Here is a 21,753-nt window from a genome sequence, read left to right on the forward strand (position 1 = left end):
AAAAAAAAAAAAAAAAAAAATATATATATATATATATATATTTTTTTTTTTTTTTTGACAGAATAAGCCTTTTTATGATTTATATATATATATATATATATATATATATATATATATATATATATATACTGACAGAATAAGCCTTTTTATGCTCACCAAGGCTGCATTTATTTACCCAAAATAATATTATTGCAAATATTATTGCAATTTTATAAAGTTTTTCATTTATTCCTCTGATGCAAAGCTGATTTTTCAGCATCATTACTCCAGTCTTCAGTGCCACATGATCCATCGGACGTCATTCTAAAATGCTGATTTTCTATGATATATATTTACAGTGATACATCACAATGACACATTTTTCAGAATTCTTTAATGAATAGAATTTTAATTAAAATATTCAAAAAACGTGTCTAACGTTGACAATGTACAGTACGTTGTCGTTTCGTGACTCATTGAATGTTTTGGTCGTCCAGTTTGATTAAATCCAGAAGTACAGGAAGTGGAACCCGCAAGAGAGTTACAAAAATCCTTATTTTTGTTGAAAATATAAATCACATACAACACAAAGCATTTTGTTATAGAACGCGACGTTACGTTTTTTTATTTTCTCACAAAATTATATATCCTGATGCAGTACTGATGCATGGGTGAAGGAAAGGACTTTTATTTTAAAATAATCCACCATGTTAAAAATGTAATGCTGAGGGTTCATGCTGTAACGGAGGCCGGTGAAGAAATTGTATTTATTATTTTTGGTCAAGGTCAATGACTTATTAACGATGAATGTAAAAACAGGTAGTTATTTAATATTTAGGTCTGTGCGTCCGTGTTACACACGCGCTCTTCTGTCATTAAGGAGCCCCTGTCGAGGTCATCGACAAAGCTCAAGTCAACCACCAAAACATGCCAAACGAGCAGAGGTTTGTCGTTTAACTTTAACTTTTTTTTTTAATTAACATCATTGCAACTACATTAGCATCTACACATCTGACACTTCAGAAAAACATCCAAAAATGCTGTTTTATTATTATTTAATTTAGAACTGCACAATCTTTACATTTCCTTTTAGGTTTCTTAATGATTATTGATATTTAATTTTTATGTATACTTTTCTTTTTTAAAAAGTTGCTACTGTAGATACAGTTGCCTGTAGTTGCCTACTTTATCCATATTTATAGCTGGCTTTTGTTTTTGGAATTTTTATGCTGCCTTGTTTTAATCTTTTTTGATTGTAGAGGACTGGATTCAGTCCAGCAGCCTCATCAAAATATGACTGGATCGGTCCACCAGACAGACTGTCAAACCTGAGGCCGATCATCTATCACATCCCAGAGAATGAGACCCCACTGGAAAGGAAGTTGAGGCATCTGAGACAGGAGACCGAAGACTGGAACCACGAGTTCTGGACCAAACAGAACTTTACATTTACCAAGGTGTGAACCACAGATTTGATGCAGGAAACACATTTAACATGTTGAAAAGTTACTGTGACTGTTGAAATCCTCCATGAAGTGCTTCTTTTACCATTATCACCACTAGGGTGCAGTATTGTGTTGTAAATGCATATTTTATAGCCGCTTGCAGAAAATGCTTAATATGCTGCAGAGACTTTGAAAATGTACTTTCTTTATAGAACCACATAGCAAAGTTCATATGGATTAATTTATTTTTTTCTAACAGGAAAAAGAAGAATATGTGCAATCACAACTGACCACAAAAGGGTTGTCAGAGAGAGATGATGATGGTGAGCTGTCTAAATATGAACAATGCATACAGTATATTTATCACATTAACTGGCAAAGATTTAACCAGATGTACAGGTTAAAGAATCGGTGATTGGAAAAACACGTATTGATCAACCTGGTATTTGTTTGGGACATGCCTTTTGTATAATGTCTCATTTATTTTGGTTCCAGGAAGGAAAAGGACTTTAAGCAGTGAGGAAATGGCAGTATTTTACAAACACTTTTTGGACAAAAACATCACAAGGCATGCCAGTTATAACAGGTGAGATAAATACTTTATATTTATTTAAAAAATAAATAATATCTACAATTTTCCACATCTGCACTGTCATTGATAATTCATGCTTTCTGAGCAAGTAAAATGTCTTATAACTGTACAATTCTTTGCTTAAACCTTTGTATTGTTAGTAATATTGCAAAGTACTAACAATATCACTTTAAGAACACTTACTGTACTAGATAATCGGCTTTACTTGATTTATCCATACATATTTTTTATGTAAATGCAAAAACTACAAAGATCAAAAACTAAGCATTTAAATATCAACTATTAAGACATATTATTGGGAGATATAGAGTGATTATGGCCAGCTTCCCAGAGAAATATTCCCAGGGTTACTTGTCGTAATTGCATTTTTACTAGTAACAATTATAATTAGAGAGCTCTTTAATTCAAGTAGAGAGGCCTCTTATCCAGTTTTTACTGGTAAGAATTTCAATTAGAGAGCTCTAATCAGTTTTTACTATTAAGAATTCTATTTAGAGAGCTTTCTAATTCAATTGCTACTAGTAAGAACTGAATTAGAGCTCTTTAATTCAATTACAGCGCTCTGCAATTAAATATATCTTTTATGTGATTTTTTTTTTTTTTTACTAGTAAAAATTGAATATAGAGCTCTGTAATTGCATTTTTACTAGTACTTGTAATTCTTACTAGTAAAAATTCAATTGTAGAGCTCTGTAATTAAAAATTAATGGAAGTCAATGGAGACGTGACTAGTAAAAATTAATTTGTAGAGATTCATTTAATCGGAATTGTTACTAGTCAGAATTGAATTGAGGAGCTCTGTAACTGGAATTTTTAGTAGTAATAATTTAATTAGAAAGCTATCTAATTATAAATGTTACTAGTTAAAATGCAATTACGACAAGCAACACTGGAAATATTTTAAGCTAATAAGCTTGCCACAGTGATATTTATATGCGTTTTAGTTTTGACTTACACTAAAAGCTACCAGAATTCATCTTATTTTCTGCATATTTTTGCTTGGTTTGGGCCATTGAATAAAACTTATTTACTTGAGTATGAGCTCCATATTCTTCTATATCATACCATTATTCAGTATCATACTATATGGACCATAAAAGCCTAATGTATCAAATGTGATTTTCAAAAAATTAAAAGATGTCATGCTTTACAGGGTTAATTCCCTGTTATTCATTTTTTTCAAACCTTTTGCGTTTCAGGGAATGGTACAGACGCAATTTCACCATTACACTTATGATGGCGAGAGTCACTCTACATAACACATGGAGGATACTGACTGGACAGACGAGGGGAACCGGACGAGAGAAAGGCAGAACTACATGAAATGCAAATAAAGACTGTAAATCAATCACTGGTTTTGTCTTAATGTGGAAGTGAAAGCATAGTATAGAGGAAAGATTGCTGCAAAATCTTGAACCGTTGTGAAATACTGAACATGCTCGTCTGGCTGTGTTTGTATATATGAGCGTGTAATCAGCTTATCAAGCTAGATTTTCCATTATCAGTGTTCAGCAGTGAGAAGAAATCAAATTTTACAATCTCAGTCTGATAACCCTTCAAAACCTGATGATTAACGCAACTGCAGTTACACATTGATTGAAAAGATGCATGGTTCTGTAGAATCCTTTAGAAATCTACAGGAATAGTTCACCCGCAATTGAAACTTTTATTTACATTTACTTACCCTCATGCTATTCCAATGCTTTTTTTAGTCTTACTTTCTTCTGTGGAACATAAAAGAAGATATTTTGACCCAGGGTTGAAATGACAAGAGGGTGAGTAAATCATGACATTCGGTTTTGGTTTTTATAATTTTTGTTTGTTTGGTTGGTTGGTTAACTACATAATCTACATTTTTTTTTTATTGAATATTACGCTTAAAAGATATTCATGATAGAGTAAAGATATTCAGTGACAGAGTAAATACTTCTCTGTGAGAAGTATCTGTGAATCGTGAAGTATCTCTTGAATCAAACATGATTTTGGAAAATATTTGGTAAAAAAAAAAAAAAAACTAAAAATAAATTCAAAGCTAAATTATTTGCCACTTTGTCAATATTATTATGTATTAATCACAGTCGGATAATAACAAATTGAAATCCATTAATTGCAATATCGAGGTACATAAAATACAGTTTAAGATATACTTTAATAATTCACAAAATTTTGAATAAAAGGGCGAAAAGATTTCTGCAGGTCCTTAAAAAGGTAAAAGAAAGTCTTACGGTTTCAAGAAGTCTTAAATTTATAGATGAAACTGCTATATTTCTGCCGTTCCAAAAGCACCACCTGCTGGCAGAGAATGGATGTGCATTTTCAATGAGCCCTTTTGCTGTTTTTATTCAGATCAAAGTAAAATTTGACCCATATGCAGCAAGCACGCAGTTGCAATTGTAAACTAGTGGCTTGACAGCTAATGCTAAAGCATTTTAAAAATCTAAAATGGTAAAACTGTTTGCTCTACAAACCAGTGTGCTCATAATTAAAATATTACATGCAAATAATGTGGTAGGACACACCAATTTACAATATCAAGCAGCAAAACGAGCCGTTTTTGTACAGCTAAAAATAGCTGGACGTGGATGAGATCGAAAGCCAGACTCATAAAATTTACAAAGCTTTGCCCGCTCTTACAGGAAGAGAAGGTGGATATGTTATTTAATTAATATAATATTTTATTAATCATAATAAATATAATAATTGAATTGTGAAGTTTTGAAATTTATAAAACTGTGTTTTTGTGAAAACTGTGAAATTTGACAGTTTAATATGTTACCACTGGCATTGCCCTTGCCCTCAAAAAGTCTTAAAAAGTCTTTAATTTGATTTTAAAAATCCTGCTGATACCCTGAGTGTGGACATGTAAAACCAGGAGTGGAAATGGAGTTCAGTGATTACCAAATGCTTTGAGCACAGAAGTGAAATTAACAGAAACAGTTAATTCAGCTAATATAAGTAACGTTAGTTATCATAGCGCAGAATTTTCTCAAATTTCTCCTCAAAATCTATGAGAGCAGATTGTCAAACCTCCTTTAATCCTGGGATGACATCATAATGAGGAGGAGGGAACCTGCCGGGAGAAATACAACGCCATTTTCACCCAGAGCAGCTTCAGACAGATGCGTCTGAGCTGAGATCCGAGTGTTTTCGCCAACACCGCCTGTGCACATTATGACTATGAAATTATGAGTCTGTTGTTTCTGTGCCACTCTGTGATTTGAGCTCGTGTAGGAGGAATCGGACTGTCACTGGCAGGAACTTCCCCCGTCGAGCTCCGGAAGACTGGAGAGAGGACACACACACAACTGCTCCGGCTGCCCGATTTCTGCTCCAAACCCTCACAGTCAGGCTGCGGAGCGTTGTATTGCCTTGAGGTTTGTGGTGGGACGAAGAGGAACAAACCCTGTTACGGTTGTGGATGATCTGGATGTTCCGCAGAACGGTAAGATTTTGATTATGCTAACGAGCTAACTCACGCGTTCGAGGCTCGCTGGGAGTGTCGGACTACCTGTCAAATGACTGTTTACATCGCTTTTAAACAACTCAGAGATTGCTTTCTCGTTATTAAGCCTGGTAAATCGTTAGATGAATGATATTAAAAGCCAGACGTGTGATATTAAGTCAGGGGAGAGAGTAAGGAAGGCAAAAGCCCAGTCAGGCCATGACACACAGCAGATGAGTGTTAGTCACTGCACCAGAGAGCTGTCTGATACAGCCCTAAACCATGCAGAAGATCAGTGTTAGATTAGTTTTAAACCAGTAACAGATCTATGTTAATTAATAAGTGTTAGTCAGTGCACTAGAGATGTGTTTGTGATAGAGCCCTAAAACAGTGGAGCTCAAACTTGGTCCTTGACATTTTAGAGCCCTTATTGAAAATACCTGATTTATATCTATATCTATCTATCTATATCTATCTATCTATCTATCTATATATATATATATATATATATATATATATATATATATGTAATATGTATGTGTATATGTAAATGTATGTATGTGTGTGTGTGTGTGTGTATATATATATGTATGTGTGTGTATATATATATATATATATATATATATATATATATATATATATATTAGTATATTATGCTCATCAAGCCTTGACGTATTGAACCAAATCATATAAATTTGATACTTTTATTCAACAAGGGCACGTTACATTTTTCAAAAGTGTCAGTAAAGACTTTTATGTTACAAAAGATCAAAAGATTTCTATTTTAAATATAAACAGTAAGTGTTTTAATGGTTTTTAAAGATGTTGCTTCTGTTCACCAAATACAGCAAGAACAGTACAATTTTGAAATATTTGTACTAATTAAAATAACTGTTTTCTTTTTGAATATATTTTAAAATGTAATTTATTCCTGTGATCAAAGCTACATTTTCAGCATCATTACTCCAGTCTTCAATGTCACATGATCCTTCAGAAATCATTCTGATATGCTGATTTGCTGTTTAAGAAACATTATTATTATCATTATTATTATCAACATGCAAAACAGTTGAGTACAATTTTTATTCAGGGTTCTCTGATGAATAGAAGATTCAAAGATCAGCATTTATCTGAAATAATAAGCTTTTGTAACATTATACTCTGTACCATTCAAAAGCTTGGAGTCAGTATTTTTTGTTGTTGTTTTTTTTTTTTTTTTTTTTTTTTGAGGGGGAATTTAAAGCAGGGATGCTTTAAATTGATCAAAAGTGATGATAAAGACATTTATATTGTTACAAAAGGTTTCTGTTTCAGAAAAATGCTGTTCTGCTGAACTTTCTATTCATCAGAGAAACCTGAAAAAAATCCTGCTCAGCTGTTTTAAACGTAAAAACGGTAATAATAATAATAATAAATTGTTTTTGAGCAGCAAATCAGAATATTAATGATTTCTGAAGGATCATGTGACTGGATTAATGATGCTAAAAATTCAGCTTTGAAATCAATTAGATTTTAAAATATATTCAAATAGAATATATAAATAGCCAAAATACTTCAAAATTGTACTGTTTTTACTGTTCAGATACCTTGACTGGTAGTATATGTCATGTTTCCACAAAAATATTAAGCACCAAAATCTTTTCAGCTCTGATTATAATAAGAACCAGTATTAAAAACTGATCACCAAAGGAGCATATTAAAATTATTTCTGAAGAATCATGTGAAACTGAATCTGAAGTAAGAATGCTGAAAATTCAGCTTTGCATCACAGGAATAAATTACATTTATAATATATTAACATAGAATGGTAATAATGTTTCCAGGTATTACTGTTTTTACTGCATTTTTGATCAAATAAATACAGCCTTGGTGAGCATTTAAAATATATATATATCTTACCAATCACAAACTTTTTAATGGTAGTGTATCTCAGCTTGTATGTCTGAGATGCACTCAGATTTATTCGTAACCATTTGAAATCATTTTGCTGATCCTGACTTAGCTCTCTAGTTAGGGTTCTCTCTAATAAGAGCTGCCTAATTCTCTAATAAATGTCTTATTGAACTGGTTCTGCTGGTCTTAGATGATGCCTTTAAATAGGAGCTTGTTAGACCAGTTGTCTGAGTGATGAATAGTGTCAAATTAAATTGTTTGCTGCTAGGAATTTGATGTAATTGTTTTAAATGAGACGTATCATTTTTGTCACTGTAACCCTCGTCACTCAAATATAAAAAAAAAAAAAAAGATTGCGTGACAACAAGCACAAGGTGCTTGATCTTGCCGCGTGACGTGCATCTTTTTTCGTTAGTATGCAGATGGCTTGCTCTGCTCGGTTGACATACAGTCCGTCTTTGCTCAGTGAAAGCATTTGTGCTTTGGTGAAGGAGACGCAGTCTCTGAGCGGTGTGAATGTGTGGCCAGCTGCGAGCTCGGGCTCTGCTGCAGTGGCTTCTCAATGAGAAGGTGGCTGGTTCTCCTCTGATGAATCAATGGGATAGTTATAAATTTGACTTCACAGGAACACAAGCAGAATTTATAGCCACTCATACTCGTGCTGCTGCAGATGCTTGATTATACTGAACGTGTTCATCTATGGGATATGACGTCTGTGTGATGGAAATGTGACAGTTTTTTGTTTTATGGGCTGTTTTAAGGTTGCTTTACTATTGTGGTGCTAGTGGTTTTATGGCTCATATTCATACCAGGAATGCAGGTGGCCATTTGCCAGTATGAAGCCAGTATATATGGTTCTACAAAGTGCATTTTGTTTTTGACAACAGGTGAGATTTACACCTGACTTTCTACATTTCTGAAATGAAAATTACACATTTACTCAAAATTCTCTCACACACACACAAACTAAAAACGTTCATTGTGCATTGATTGACTATGCTGTCTGTAGATTTTAAAACTTGCACAAGGGAACTGAAAAGTTAATAATTAATATTTTAAAAGTATATAAATTATAATTAATGATTAAAATCAAATGATATCATTTCATTAATAATTGAATTAATTACATATAACATTTTAATAATAATCATAAAATATGAAATTAAAAATAAATAATATTAAAATAAAAACAAAATAATTACTTATACTTATTTTAAGGTGTCCTTGTTACATATGTTACAATTACTTGTACTGTACTTACTTGTACTTATTATGTACTATTATAATAACAATAAAATATGCATAATTACAGGTAACGCAAAGTCAAACCCTAATCCAAAACCTAACCTTATAGTAAGTACATGTAGTTATTATTACTCAGGACTTAAATGTATAATTACACTGTAACAAGGACACCTTAAAATACAGTGTAACCAACACTTTATATTAAATATAATAGTAAAATATTAAAAAATAATTTTAGGTCAAAGAGGTTCGGCTCAATAATAATAATAATAATAATAATAATAAAATTATTTTTGAACAAACAAGTAATGTCTGAACTTTGTATTTGTTAGGCTAGTAGGTTTTGCTGTGATATCGAAATTGGAATCGAGAATTGTACAATTTAATTATGTAAAATGTTGATGTCATATAAGCTTATTTATTAAAATAAAAGATAACATGGGTCAAAACAATGATAAAAGCAATTATTGTTTTTTTTTTTTTTTTTTTATTTATTTTTTTTTTTTTTGTAGCAGGGCCAGTGAAAATTTTGACCGGGCAAGTAAAAATTTGAACCACTGTAGAAAAAATCCTTAGCATTGAGCCCTGCTTATATTTTTACTATATAATTATTAAATAGTAAAAGATATTTAAAAAATGTACAATTTTGGCTGTACTTTGGAGCAAATAAATGCAGGCTTGGTAAGAAGAAGAGACACCTTTAAAAAAACATTAAAAATTTTACTGTTTAAAAACTTTTGACTGGTTGTGTATGCCATGGTATTTGCATAAACGTCAAACAGTAAATTATATTACAATGATATATGTACTAAAACAAACTCACATTGCTACTTTTGTTGTGTTTTTGTTTGTTTTAGAATTAGTATAGGTCCTAGTCTTCACATTAAGATGGTTTTGAATGAATTAATTCTGCTAACAGTGTTTCTCTTCCTCTTTGCTCATCCACAGCTGATACTTAAAATGCAGACAGTATCAAGATACTTCCCAAAAGTAACACAGAAATAAGGTGAAGTCTGAGTATAACACAGTGTTCTATCATTCACACAGTGTGTTTGAGAAATCCGAGGTGCTGGCGTCTGTGAAGCTGAGTGGGTTGGACTGAAGTGTCAGGGCAATCACATTCTGATGCAGAGTTCATTTAAATGAAGCACCACACTGCACTTTCTCATGGTGGTCTCTAGCTCAAGGCAAAACAAGGCAACTGAGGACACAAGACACCAGCCTAGATACTCAGTGTTAATGTTACCTCTCGCCAACAACGTTATCCCTTAGATTGATACTTCACATTGACAATATATACAGGTTTGGGTAGATTTTTTTCAAATGAAATGAATGCTTTCATTCAGCAAGGATGCATTAAATTAATCAAAAGTGACAGAAAAGACATTTATAATGATACAGAAGGTATTTTATTATTTCAAATAATCATGCAATATGATCATTAACATGGAATTTACTGTATAATGCGGAATGTCACAGAATTTTAAAATTTTGGATGAATAAATCAAAAGTAGGTCAGTACACTTAAATTAAAACGTGATATGGACTAGTGTCTGTGAATATTAAGCTGCAAAAATACCATTTAAAAATGAATCCGGCATATTCTGTATGTTTCTGCATTGATGAATGGCGCAGACGCACGGTTTTGTTTACTACACACATACTAAAGTGCGTGACGCTTGTGGTGATTTCAGTGTCTCTTGTCTTACTAAATGAGGACATAAATACATGAACAACATTTCCAGAACTGCTCTGAAGTTCCATTATGAGCATCTGACCCTTCCATTTGAGTAAAACTAGCGTCATATCACATACACACAGAACTGTAAAGGTATTCACGGCAACCCGTCTAAAATTTAAAAGTCTGGTTTAATTTGAAGGCATTGTGCCAGAAATATATTACTATTGTTCAGTAGAGTTAACATAGCCTACTACTACTATTACTACTAAAATGAAAAACAAAAAAAAAACATTATTTTTAGGGTATAATCAAACAACATTTCTTCCATGTTTTAATTTTTATAGTAACCTAAATCCCCTTTATTTGCCAAAAAATAATGTTAGCTTAATTTTCAGTAATTAAAAGATAACTGAAATGAATGTTTTATACCTTCATTTGATAACCAGAACATTTTAAATACACAACACAGAATTTCTGATGGGAAAAAACATTTCATGAGACTTTTAAAAATAAAATTGAATCAATTAAGTATGCATTCAAATTATTAGACATGCTAAAACAGAATTTGATAACAATAAAACATGTGGTGAGGAAAAAAAAAACATTTCATAGGGCCCTAAACATGCAATTTTTGTTAAACTTTTAATAAGTTGATGTAAAATTGTATACGTTTCATGATTTCAATTAGTTAGACATGCTTTTTGATTCATAAAATTTAATGTAACCATTAAAAAGGAGTCAAGAATGTAAATGGAAAAAAATGGAATCCAGAACAATTAAAATGGAAAAAATGGAATTTGGAAAAAAATAAAATGGAATTTGGGAAAAATTAAAAATGATTTCATAGGGCCCTAGATGTGCTGTTTCGTTTACTGCACACATACTGAAGCGTGCCTGACGTGCTCTGTGTTTTTAGTCTCTGCCGCCTATGAGCACATGATCACATAAACAATTTTTAGAACTGCTCTAAGAGTCACTTCATGAGAATTTTACTGTTTCTTTTGAGAAAAACTATCCTTATGTCATATACAAGCAGAAACTTAAAGGTCTGCACAACAACCCGTCAAAAAAGTTCGTTTTAACTTGAAAAAACTGTGACAGGAAAAATGACTTAATGTAGGCCTAATGATCATTATTAATTTATTAAAACATAATTTTTTATATAAAATCAGTTAATCAGAGAAAATTAAATGAAACCATTAAAATGCAATCTAGAAAAAAATAAAAAATAAAATAAATCTCAATTTAAAAAATGAATTTCATACAGATTTAAAAAGGTTAATTTTGTCTAGCTTATAATAAATTGCTGTTAAATTGTGTACGTTTCGTGATTTCAATTAATTAGACATGCTTTTTGAGTGTTTTTTTTTTTTAACCGTTAGAACAGAGTCTAGAAAAATAAAACACATTTCACAGCGCCCTACTGATAATTATCAGAAATGTTTCTTGAGCATCAAATCCGCATATTAGAATGATTTCTGAAGGATCATGTGACACTTAAGACTGGGCTGAAATAATGACCAGGGTAGTCTTTAAAATGTTGTTTTTCACAGAAGAGGAGATTTTTAATGCGTAATTTTTGGGAACTATTTCTTTAATCTCGGTCCTGTTTTTTTCCCTTGGTGTGTGGCCTTCCTGTAACGTCAGCAATATCTCTTCCTGTGACTCGACAGCATGCATGTTGTTATAGTTACAGGCATTAAGGTTTCGACCCCTCTCTCCCTTCCTCTTGAGGTCACAGGAGAGTATTTCCCAATGGACAGCTAGGGTTGTGAGTCATGCTAGAGTACTTCTATCGGCTTAACAGCTCTAAGTAATGAGCCTTTCACTAACCTGCTCAATCTCTTCAGCTCTCTGCTCTCAAACCGTAACTTCCTCTATTTATTACTGCATCGCTTCCTCTGTTTTAGCCTATCCAGATTGAGCAATAAAAGACTGATCGTTGTCATTTGTAATTGCGTAGGAGGTGTTCAGGCCTGTTTTTCATTTAACTGTCTTCATATGATCTCATACTGTTAGGATTTGTGCACACTGCTCTTTTGTATTTGGGAAAAGTGTAAATGTTCCTTGTACTCTTGTCTTTCATGATATCTTGCCACGGTGCTGCACAACTGACGCAGACAATAGAACATAAACACAGGCAGCATTGCTGAATTTGACAAGTTTATGCATGTGTTCTGTTCAAAATATTTCCAGTTCACTGTTCTATACAACATAGTTTACAGCTGTGAATTGTGTGCAATTGAAGAAAACCCATTTGTACCCATTGTAAAAAAAAAAACCTTACTTGAAGTCCCATCTGACAGTCTTAAATACAATTGTAATTTTTTAAAACCATGTACAGATGGATTTAATGTTTTTGCTGAACATTCAGACTACAAACTACTAAACGGATTTGAGTCAGATTTTCACACTTTGGCTGCCACATTTCTGCTGCCTCTCAAAAAAACTTAAATTTCTCTGTGCTTCAAAATCTGTCCTGCTTCATAAATGTTCTAACTTCTAAATCCAGTCCAAGGTACTTGGAAACATTCAGATTTTGTATTTTTAAATCATAATGACTTAAAATATCAGGGCTGTCAGAAGATTAAAATAATCACAACTAATGTCTTATTTTTAGTTAAAGGAGAAGTCCACTTCCAGAACAGCAATTTACAAATAATTTACTCACCCTCTTGTCATCCAAGATGTTCATGTCTTTCTGTCTTCAGTCGTAAAGAAATCATGGTTTTTGAGGAAAACATTTCAGGATTTTTCTTCATATAATGGACTTCAATTGTGCCCCCGATTTTGAACTTCCAAAATGTAGTTTAAATGCGGCTTCAAAAGGCTCTAAATGATCCCAGCTGAGGAAGAAGGGTCTTATCTAGCGAAACAATCTGTCATTTTTTTTTTTTTCCAAAAAATAAGTTATATACTTTTTCAGCACAAAAACTCGTGTAGCACAGGCTCTGGGATGCGCGTTCTTGAATGATTCGTTAATTTTGAACGGATTTTTAATGTGACTCGGGAAGAACGAGTCGTCTCGGGGAGTGATTCGTTCAGCCGCGCATACGCAACGTCCTATTAGGTTCTGTACTGTTCACTTGTTTCGAGTCTTTGGGTTTTTCGAGTCGTTCGTTCATCTTATGGGGCTGTCACGTGATGAACGAATGACTCAAACCCGAAAACTTGTCAGATAAGAGGTGAGGTGAGCTAATCATAGACTGAAGACCCAGGTAAACAATTAATTAATCTTTTCTGTTTCTTACAGCATTATAGTTTTGTCTTGTTTGTAGTGTGATCAACGTTTGTGTAAGCAGTAGATGTGTTAGGGAAGTAACACGTAACATTTTAATTATATTTTGCTAAAATGAACAAAATGACTCAAAAAAGATGTGTCCATTTTGCTGAGCAAGACTCAAAGGTCCGAGTCAGTAAAATGATCCGAACTTCCCATCACTACTACGAATCACGTCTAAGTTCATTGTCTGTGTATTCCAGCTAAAAAAGGTAGAGTATGGCGAAAAACTCCATCTTATTTTCTCCCACAACTTCAGAATTGTCTGACATCGTTGTACCTTTTTGTTTGTGAACCGCGTTTGACTTGCACTTTCTTAGTCTTTGCGTGTTTGCTTTGTAAACACTGGGTCTGTAGATCCGCCTATGTTCAGCGTGACCTTTCTACATGATTCAATAGTACGTGAACGTGCATCCCAGAACCTGTGCTACACAAGCTTTTGTGCTTAAAAATAAACGCATTTTATTTTTTTGAAAAAAATGACAGATCGTTTCACTAGATAAGACCCTTACTCCTCGGCTGGAGTTTAGAGCCCTTTGAAGCTGCATTTAAACTACATTTTGGAAGTTCAAAATCGGGGCACCAATCAAGTTCATTATATGAGGAAATATCCTAAAAAGGTTTTCCTCAAAAAACATAATTTCTTTGCGACTGAGGACAGAATGACATGAACATCTTGGATGGCAAGGGGGTGAGTAAGTTATTTGTAAATTGTTGTTCTGGAAGTGGACTTCTCCTTTAATGTGGATGTTAACACATGCAGCTCCTTTTTTAAGGAAAGAATGAGTTTGGATTAAACCTGTAATAAAATATCTGTTTTTAAATATAAATGAAGAAACAGGACAGATGTAGATTTCTGCCACAATCTTGACTCATTCGCACTTCTCTTTTCTTTACAACAGTGCAACTAATGCCAGATGAACTGTCAAAACCTGTGAAACACAAACTGTGCCTCATTAAAGGGAGAGTCTTGTTTCTTACCCACAGTATCAGTGGTTTAATTTAAAAATGAATCATTGTAAGAATAATTGCCATCCAGTGTAATATGATTTTAACAGAACGTGTTTCTGTTAGGGTGTTGATAAAAAGGTACTTGAACAGATGGGGCTGTGGAAGTACCTAATTAAATACCAATTAAAACTCCTGGAATGTGTGCTTATATTGTGCGCACTTAAAAAACAAACTTGCCTTTTTACCTAAAGTTGCAATAGCAGTTTTAAATGTTTTTACTTACTTGGTTTTTGGATGTGAAAGCAAGAGGAACTTCTAGAATCACTACCTCCTTTTTTTTTTTATCAACTTTGTTGCTTCTCTTTGTCTTTTATATACCCGTTAAGTATTACTTAAAGTGGATTAAATGATCTATTACCTTAAGACATATAGTTATATTTAGTGCATCCTGTGTGCTTTGAAGAACAGAAATTGCATAACCCCTGCACAAAGCACTGAAGCACACATTTACACTTCAGACAGCAACATGAAATCTGCATCTCCATCTCTACCGTGCATTTGCTCATCTTTCCTGTGTCCTTTCTCTGTCCCCCTGCTACCTTTGTTCTTTAATTCATCTGAAAACATGTCATCATTATGCAGAATAGGTTCAAAACAAGGAGAGTGTTATTTTGTCACTTTTTTGCGTGTAAACGATAATATAATGAGTCAGTTTTCATGTTAGGTTACATAACCCCATCTGAACGTTAGAAAACGGGATAAAAGTCGGTTAAGTTTAAATTTCTTACTCTGAAAAGCAGAGATACATTATAGCACATTATAGTATGAAGCGCTTGAATTCAGTGACAAACACAAATGACTCTGTTTAAAGCCAGATCAAATAGCACTGACAAACAGGAGAAACACTGTGCGCAACAACACAGTCAGAAGGCTTTTTAATCTACAAATCGTCTTCGCTTACCATAGATTTGCTGTAGTAGCACTAACTGCACAGTGGTATTGTGTCAGAAATGTGGGTATATTTGTGTCAAATTTTATTACGTTATTAATGTAGACATGTATTAAATGTATTGAAGGAGGAGTAATGGAATATAATTACAATATTTTTTTTGTGATTTAAGCTATAGCGTTTATGCATTTATACTAAATGTATTTAGACTACTGTTTGTCATACAAATACATAGGAAGCATGACATTTTTACCATGTTATTGAGGTGCTATATTTGTGGTTTTAACTGTTATTATCATGATCTATGGATGATACTATGAAAGAGCAATGGTTAATTAAAAAAATAAATTAAAAAAAGTCCCTCAAACAGTCAATGAAAATGAGGTTGCTATAATTTTTACAGATATTACTGATTTTGATAATGAACATAAATCTACATATGCATCCTAGCTCAAGTTACTATCAAAAATGTATTTACAAGAGACAAAAATATATTATTATTGTTATTAATGTTATCAGGTAACAAACATGTTTCTTGATTTGAAACAATATTACTCAATAACACAAGCAAAACTAAGAAATGATTTTGTTGTGACTGGAAAAGTGTGAAGAATTTAAAAAACATGAAGTGTAAACTTAGAAACTTTAAATTTGACATTTAACGTGATAATTATCGATATCGACTGATCGACTGATAATTTTTTTGGCCATATCGCCCAGCCCTAGCATATCAGTACCATATCAGTTATATCTGCCAGTATTTGAGTTTTTTACGTTTAGATTACATTTGCCTAGGGCTGCAAAACGATTAGTCGACTTAAAAAAAATAAGTTTGTTTACATACTATATCCATGTGTGTACTGTGTATATTTATTATGTATATGTAAATACACATATATGTAAGTATTTTAAAAAAATATTTGTTTGTATTGTGTGTATTTGTATGTAAACACTTAATTTACATACAAATCTAACATTTTTCCTTAATATAAGCATGTGTGTATTTCTATAGACATAATAAATAAACGCAGTACACACACATAATATGTAAACAAACTTTCATTTTGAATCAATTAATCGTGACTAATCGTTTTGCAGCTCTACTTTTGCCACACACAATATGGTCACAATTAGGGCTGTAAAACCAATTAATTGCATGCAAAATAAAAATCTGTTTACATAATGTTTGTGTGTGTGTGTGTGTGTGTACTCTGTATATTTATATATATATATTAATACATATTTGCACATGTATATATCTAAGATATGTATGCATATATATTTAATTTATTATATAATATTTAGGACTGTCACATTGCCGCTTTGTGTAACCGGCAAAATACCGAAAGTGGTGCATTTCATGGGTGAGAATCCATGAAGCACATGATTAGATCGTTTTTCAAGACTGCATGATATATTAAACCCATTAAAAAAAATCATAATAAAGCATAATGCTGTTGTGCATTCATAAATGCTACTATTCAGTTAAATAAATATGTCCAATTCAGGATTAATATGTGGACTTTAATTATTTACATGTATGTAGATTGTGTATGGTCATTTCAGAGAGGCTCTGTTTACAGAAAATGCTGCTCTATTTATATAGGTAAATAATTATAAACCTATGCAATCACAGGATAGTACATCATTATATGATACATCATAATATACATCATTGAATATACTAACTGTACATTGTGATTTTAAAATAACTTTGTGTTTTAATGTCCACATATTCAAGAAATTATAGTGGCTGTAGGATTTCTTTCGTAAAGAAATGGCCAAATATTTAAGATTAAGTGGACATTTGAATGAAATATTATTTCGTCAATATTAAAGAAGGATTAGATCGCCCAGTAAAGTGTAAAAACAATCAGGCTGTTGGCGCCGCTGCAGTCATTTGTTGTAACATTATGTAACAGTTTTCATCAATAAAACCATACGATTACTTGCTCATTATTGCCTCATTGCTATTATATATGTATTTTAGGTCATTTTAAAGGCTGTTGTTTGCTTAGGTCTACTTTTATTTCAACAAAAAAATTATTATAATCATCCGATTACTCGATTAATCATCAGAATAATTGAAAGATTACTCGATTACTGAAATAATCGTTAGTTACAGCTCTAAATCATATATAAATATTGATTTTAAAGGCCTAGTCACAGTCTTTAAAAACACTAATAATTTAATTAACACTCTTAAACATAATATTTAGCAAACTAAATATCCATTTTCATACTGTACATAGGCAAATGTAACATGTTTGTTAATGTTAGAAAGGTAAATTAATATATACTGTTGCCAAGAATAGCTAATGTTGTTGTTGTTAACATTGTTGGGGGTTTCTAGGTTAAATGAGAGTCTGAGTTGGTGGTCCTTGTTGGAAGAGAGCTATGAAGATTGGTCTGTTCTCAACAATCTGTGCAGCAGATTTATCAGTACTTTGATTCCCATCATGCACTGGTGTTTCCTGCCCTGTGGTTGTCACATGCCAGACGACGAGCCTCTTTATGGGTCACATGAATCTCTGCCGTCTCACTTCCCATTTCCCTTCCCGCAGGAATACAGCACAGGCCCAAAGCTCAGGAGCAGCACGTAGACCCACCTCTTCTTTACATCAGCATTGCAAGGAGGGGACTGTACGCTTGTTTTCACAAGAGAAAAGAAAGCTGAGGAGACGTGTTTATTTCAAATGAATGGGTTTTCCCAACATCTTCACTGTAGTCTGGATGTATTGTGTTTAAAAGGGCAACAATCTCAGGTTTACTCTTCCTGCTCTTTGGGTTTTTGCAACTCCCAGTGCGCTTGCACTAGCGTGCCTCACCCACTGCCTTAGCAACCGTGATCTGCCTTTCCAGGTGAGTTGTGTCTTGGAAACAACAAAGACAGCTACTTTGTGTACCTGTGCCAGACTGGAAAGATTAAGGAGCCTCTTAAATTGTTGCGTTGTTGTCACACCTCTGAGTGAAAGCAAACATCGCTACTGTTGCTTATACTTACAACACTAAGTATTAAATGTTGATGTGTAACTCTGCACTGTTTGTGCTACGAACTTGAATGATCCTTAAATGATGTAGTCCGCTGTTAGTTTCCTTAGAGATAACCTAACACTTTCAATTTAAATTGGTGGATGATAAAGGTCCAGATAAACCATACCAACATAGAACTAGCAGAAATGGGCGCCTACTATGGTGTCACCTCAAGTCACCTGCATTCGGGCTGAAATGTTGTGCTTGAACACCCCCAAAGACACGGCCGACTAGCATGTGTGTTCTGCACCCATGTAAGCGGAAATAACTTTCCATACCAGAAGGTGGCAGTAGTCTGTATTGTATTTGTCATTCAGAAAAGGTCAATTTTGGGTTAATTTCCACAAGTAATACAGTGGAGATCAAAATTAGAGAACGATCTATAAATACTTGATTTTTTTTAATGAAATATCTAATAATCTTCATCGCTCAAAATTTGACGGATTATTAGCTGTGGGTATTCCACTGTACTACTAACATGTTTGACAAAATATCCAAGCATTTCAACAAAAACCTTAATTTTGTAAAAACCCCAGTGATCAAAATTAGAGAACAGTAACCACTGTAGCATGAAAGAAGATTACAACTAAATTTTTGGAGGGGTACAGCTGTCAGAAATAAGTAGGAAGTGCTTTGAATCACTAGTTTCTCAGACTGCGATGTTGTGATCTTGGTCCGCTCTTCTTCCTGTCTCTTCCATAGTTTGGTAACTGTAGTAGGTTTCTTAGCCATATTTTTTTTGGCAAAAGATTTTCCAGAGATTTTCAGTCTTGTTAAAGGGGTCATCGGATGCTAAGTTCACTTTTTCATGTTGTTTGAACATTAATGTGTGTTAGCAGTGTATGTACAAATCTACCCTATAATGATAAAAATACATGCAGTGGTTTTTAATTAATCTGTAAAAATAATATCCCCTTTTTCAAATTGAGCCATTCTCAGATGCCTGTCAGTGTGCTGTCACACCCACAGAGGCCGCTCCCATGATAGCTGATTGACATGAGCGTCTTACCTCAGATCAGCTGCAACAGTCCGCCCTCTTTGTTTTGGGATGTAAGTTAGACAAGAATATCTCAGATTGAGCGATTGAGGTATTGTTGGATGTAATAATGAACATAGTGGTCATTTAGCTGGTTTACGCTGGTCATGTGCTGGTCCTGAGCAGGAGGGACCAGCTTAGGACCAGCACATGACCAGCTTAAGCCAGCATAAACCAGCATTAATGCTTCAAAACCTACCTAACCAGTATATGCTGCTTTTTTCAACAGGAAGGAACTGCTTTACCTGTTATGCAGTGTGACAGGGAGCATTGTCTTCCATGAAATTTGCAGGCTGATTGGGAGATGCTTGCAGGGAAGTAACTGCATGTTGCAGAAGGAGGTTCTGATGAACATTTGCATTCACCTGCGATGTATCTGTTCAAAAGGCCCAACTCCTGCTGCAGAAAACATCTCCCAAACCATGACACTTCTTCCTCCACCTTTCACTGACTTCTTTCCTCAGTTTGATGCCAAACCAAAATGGTTTCCATCAGACCCCAAATAAATTAAACTTGCTCTCATCACTAAAGTGAACTATGGAGCCTTTTGATTCTTTCTGCTGATGAAAGGCTTGGTCATTGCAGAGTGTGCTTTTAGTCCGACTTCTCTTAAAAACCCTGAGACAGATCCCTGAGAGCACTGAACTGGCAAGCAATTCCAGCTGCAGTGTTGAACCAATTCCCCATTGAGAGTCTGTGCATTATGCTGTCTTTTTAAAGGACTTAAATGAATTAGTTTCATTGTAAACCTGCAGTATTTGGGAAATCATAGATTTGGAATGACCAACGTCTCTTGCAGTTGTTGAAAGTGTCATCTATTTGTCCCTCATCTAAACAACCTCTTGTCGCAGGCCTTTAATTACCTTAGAGCGGCCCACCATCTTACAATCTCCGTGAAAATTGGAGGAATGCTGCTAGCTAAATTGGGTGTGTCATATAATTAAGAAAATTAACCTAGGCAAACATTTTTGGTGTGATTTCAAAGTACAAAATTTAAATTCAATTCCATCTCCTTGCTCCCATTTGATGTATTTTCACATTATATTATTTGCCTCAAAATCATAGTACACATCAAATCAATGCTCTACATGAGTATGTATTACAGTTTACTACTTCAGATAGGTAAGCACTCAGGAAGAGAATATGTGTCAAAAATGGGAAGTGTTGTCCATTTCACATACCGCATTTATGGCTCTCAACAGAATAAATCGGTAGAGCACGAACAGTCAGGGTTAAGAAATAAACATCAACAAATCAATGTGATTTTTAATCTAATTTTTGAAAAAATATAGTTCATTGCACACCCGAATCTGTAGTAGGACTCCGCTGCCAATGCAACACACTCAGAAGCCACAACGGTTGGTCCATCTGGTACCAACAGTGCAGAACACACTTATTTTCCACATTACTCTCTATTGGCGATAGGCATACGCTAAGCATTCACATTAAAATGAAGTATACTTTGGGTTTAATGTGCACAAGTATCCTTGAGGCTTTAAAACAAGCAAAAATCCCATAGACTTCCGATGAAGAAGAGATCTGAGCCTAGGTATCTAGAGACCACAGTATCATAGAGGCTAATGTTAGACCATTAAGCAACCATTTATAAACTACCCAAAATGCTTTAATAGCCACATAGCACATGCTAAAAATGTCTTACCCAGCCCCTAGAGCCTCATAGCATTGTATCAGTGTGTTTTGCCCAAGGAAGCACCACTCTCTGAAAAATCTGATTATCTGTATAGTGCACCGACTAATTTGTTTAAATCTGAGATAACATCTTGCTCTCACTGATGTTTGTTGGCTGCGCTTGAATTCTGTTAAGTGAAACTGTAATTGTTTAAAGCTTTGCAAGTGTGCCAAGCAGATTTACTCCACATAAGCTGTTCTATAGGTTCCTAGTCCTGTTATATAAGTTCTTGAAGGCAATGTGGATGTTTAACTCGGTGACTGCAGCCAAATCTGGATTAAAAGCAAATAAAACTAAGTTGCTTGGTTCAGTGGCCATGTAACCTCTACAGTGCATTCTGGGTCCAGTTCCCAAGGTGTTTTATGTGTGTTGGTAAGGAATTCAATCTTTTGCCTAGAGATGTTTGTGGAATTTTCTTTGGCACTTCACATTTACACTGACTTGAGTTATTCGTTAAGGGCGTAAGAGCAAGAAAGAGACGACCTCTCATTTAATTGCCTTCAGTGTCTGATCAATTATACAAGCACGCTCATCAAT

General features: G+C 33.9%; 2 protein-coding genes across 7 annotated transcripts in view; both read left to right on the plus strand.

The window, feature by feature from the left end:
• Positions 1 to 643: 643 nt before the first annotated feature.
• On the plus strand, positions 644 to 3,364 carry LOC127174758 (cytochrome c oxidase assembly factor 8). Its single transcript, XM_051125337.1, has 5 exons — positions 644 to 923; positions 1,239 to 1,436; positions 1,684 to 1,747; positions 1,920 to 2,010; positions 3,216 to 3,364. Exons 1-5 carry the CDS (start codon positions 783 to 785, stop codon positions 3,337 to 3,339), a joined length of 618 nt encoding a protein of 205 aa, XP_050981294.1. The 5' UTR covers positions 644 to 782; the 3' UTR covers positions 3,340 to 3,364.
• A 1,712-nt stretch (positions 3,365 to 5,076) lies between these two features.
• The window catches only part of klc1a (kinesin light chain 1a), a 54,050-nt gene continuing 37,373 nt past the window's right edge, over positions 5,077 to 21,753 (plus strand). For 5 of the 6 annotated variants that reach the window (XM_051125192.1, XM_051125194.1, XM_051125195.1 and 2 more), the window contains exon 1: positions 5,078 to 5,458. The gene's annotated coding sequence lies outside the window, so the exon portion shown is untranslated. Of the gene's footprint in view, positions 5,459 to 21,753 lie in introns of all 6 variants that reach the window. The other variant, XM_051125193.1, reaches the window with a different exon arrangement.

This window comes from Labeo rohita, chromosome 13, assembly GCF_022985175.1.
Source record: "Labeo rohita strain BAU-BD-2019 chromosome 13, IGBB_LRoh.1.0, whole genome shotgun sequence".
Taxonomy (NCBI): Eukaryota; Metazoa; Chordata; class Actinopteri; order Cypriniformes; family Cyprinidae; genus Labeo; species Labeo rohita.

Coding starts and splice junctions, on each gene's coding strand:
- LOC127174758 (XM_051125337.1), top strand. CDS start 783: ATGAATGTAAAAACAGGTAGTTATTTAATATTTAGGTCTGTGCGTCCG. Junction 1,437..1,683: donor AGAACTTTACATTTACCAAG/GTGTGAACCACA, acceptor TTTTTCTAACAG/GAAAAAGAAGAATATGTGCA. Junction 1,748..1,919: donor GTCAGAGAGAGATGATGATG/GTGAGCTGTCTA, acceptor TTTTGGTTCCAG/GAAGGAAAAGGACTTTAAGC.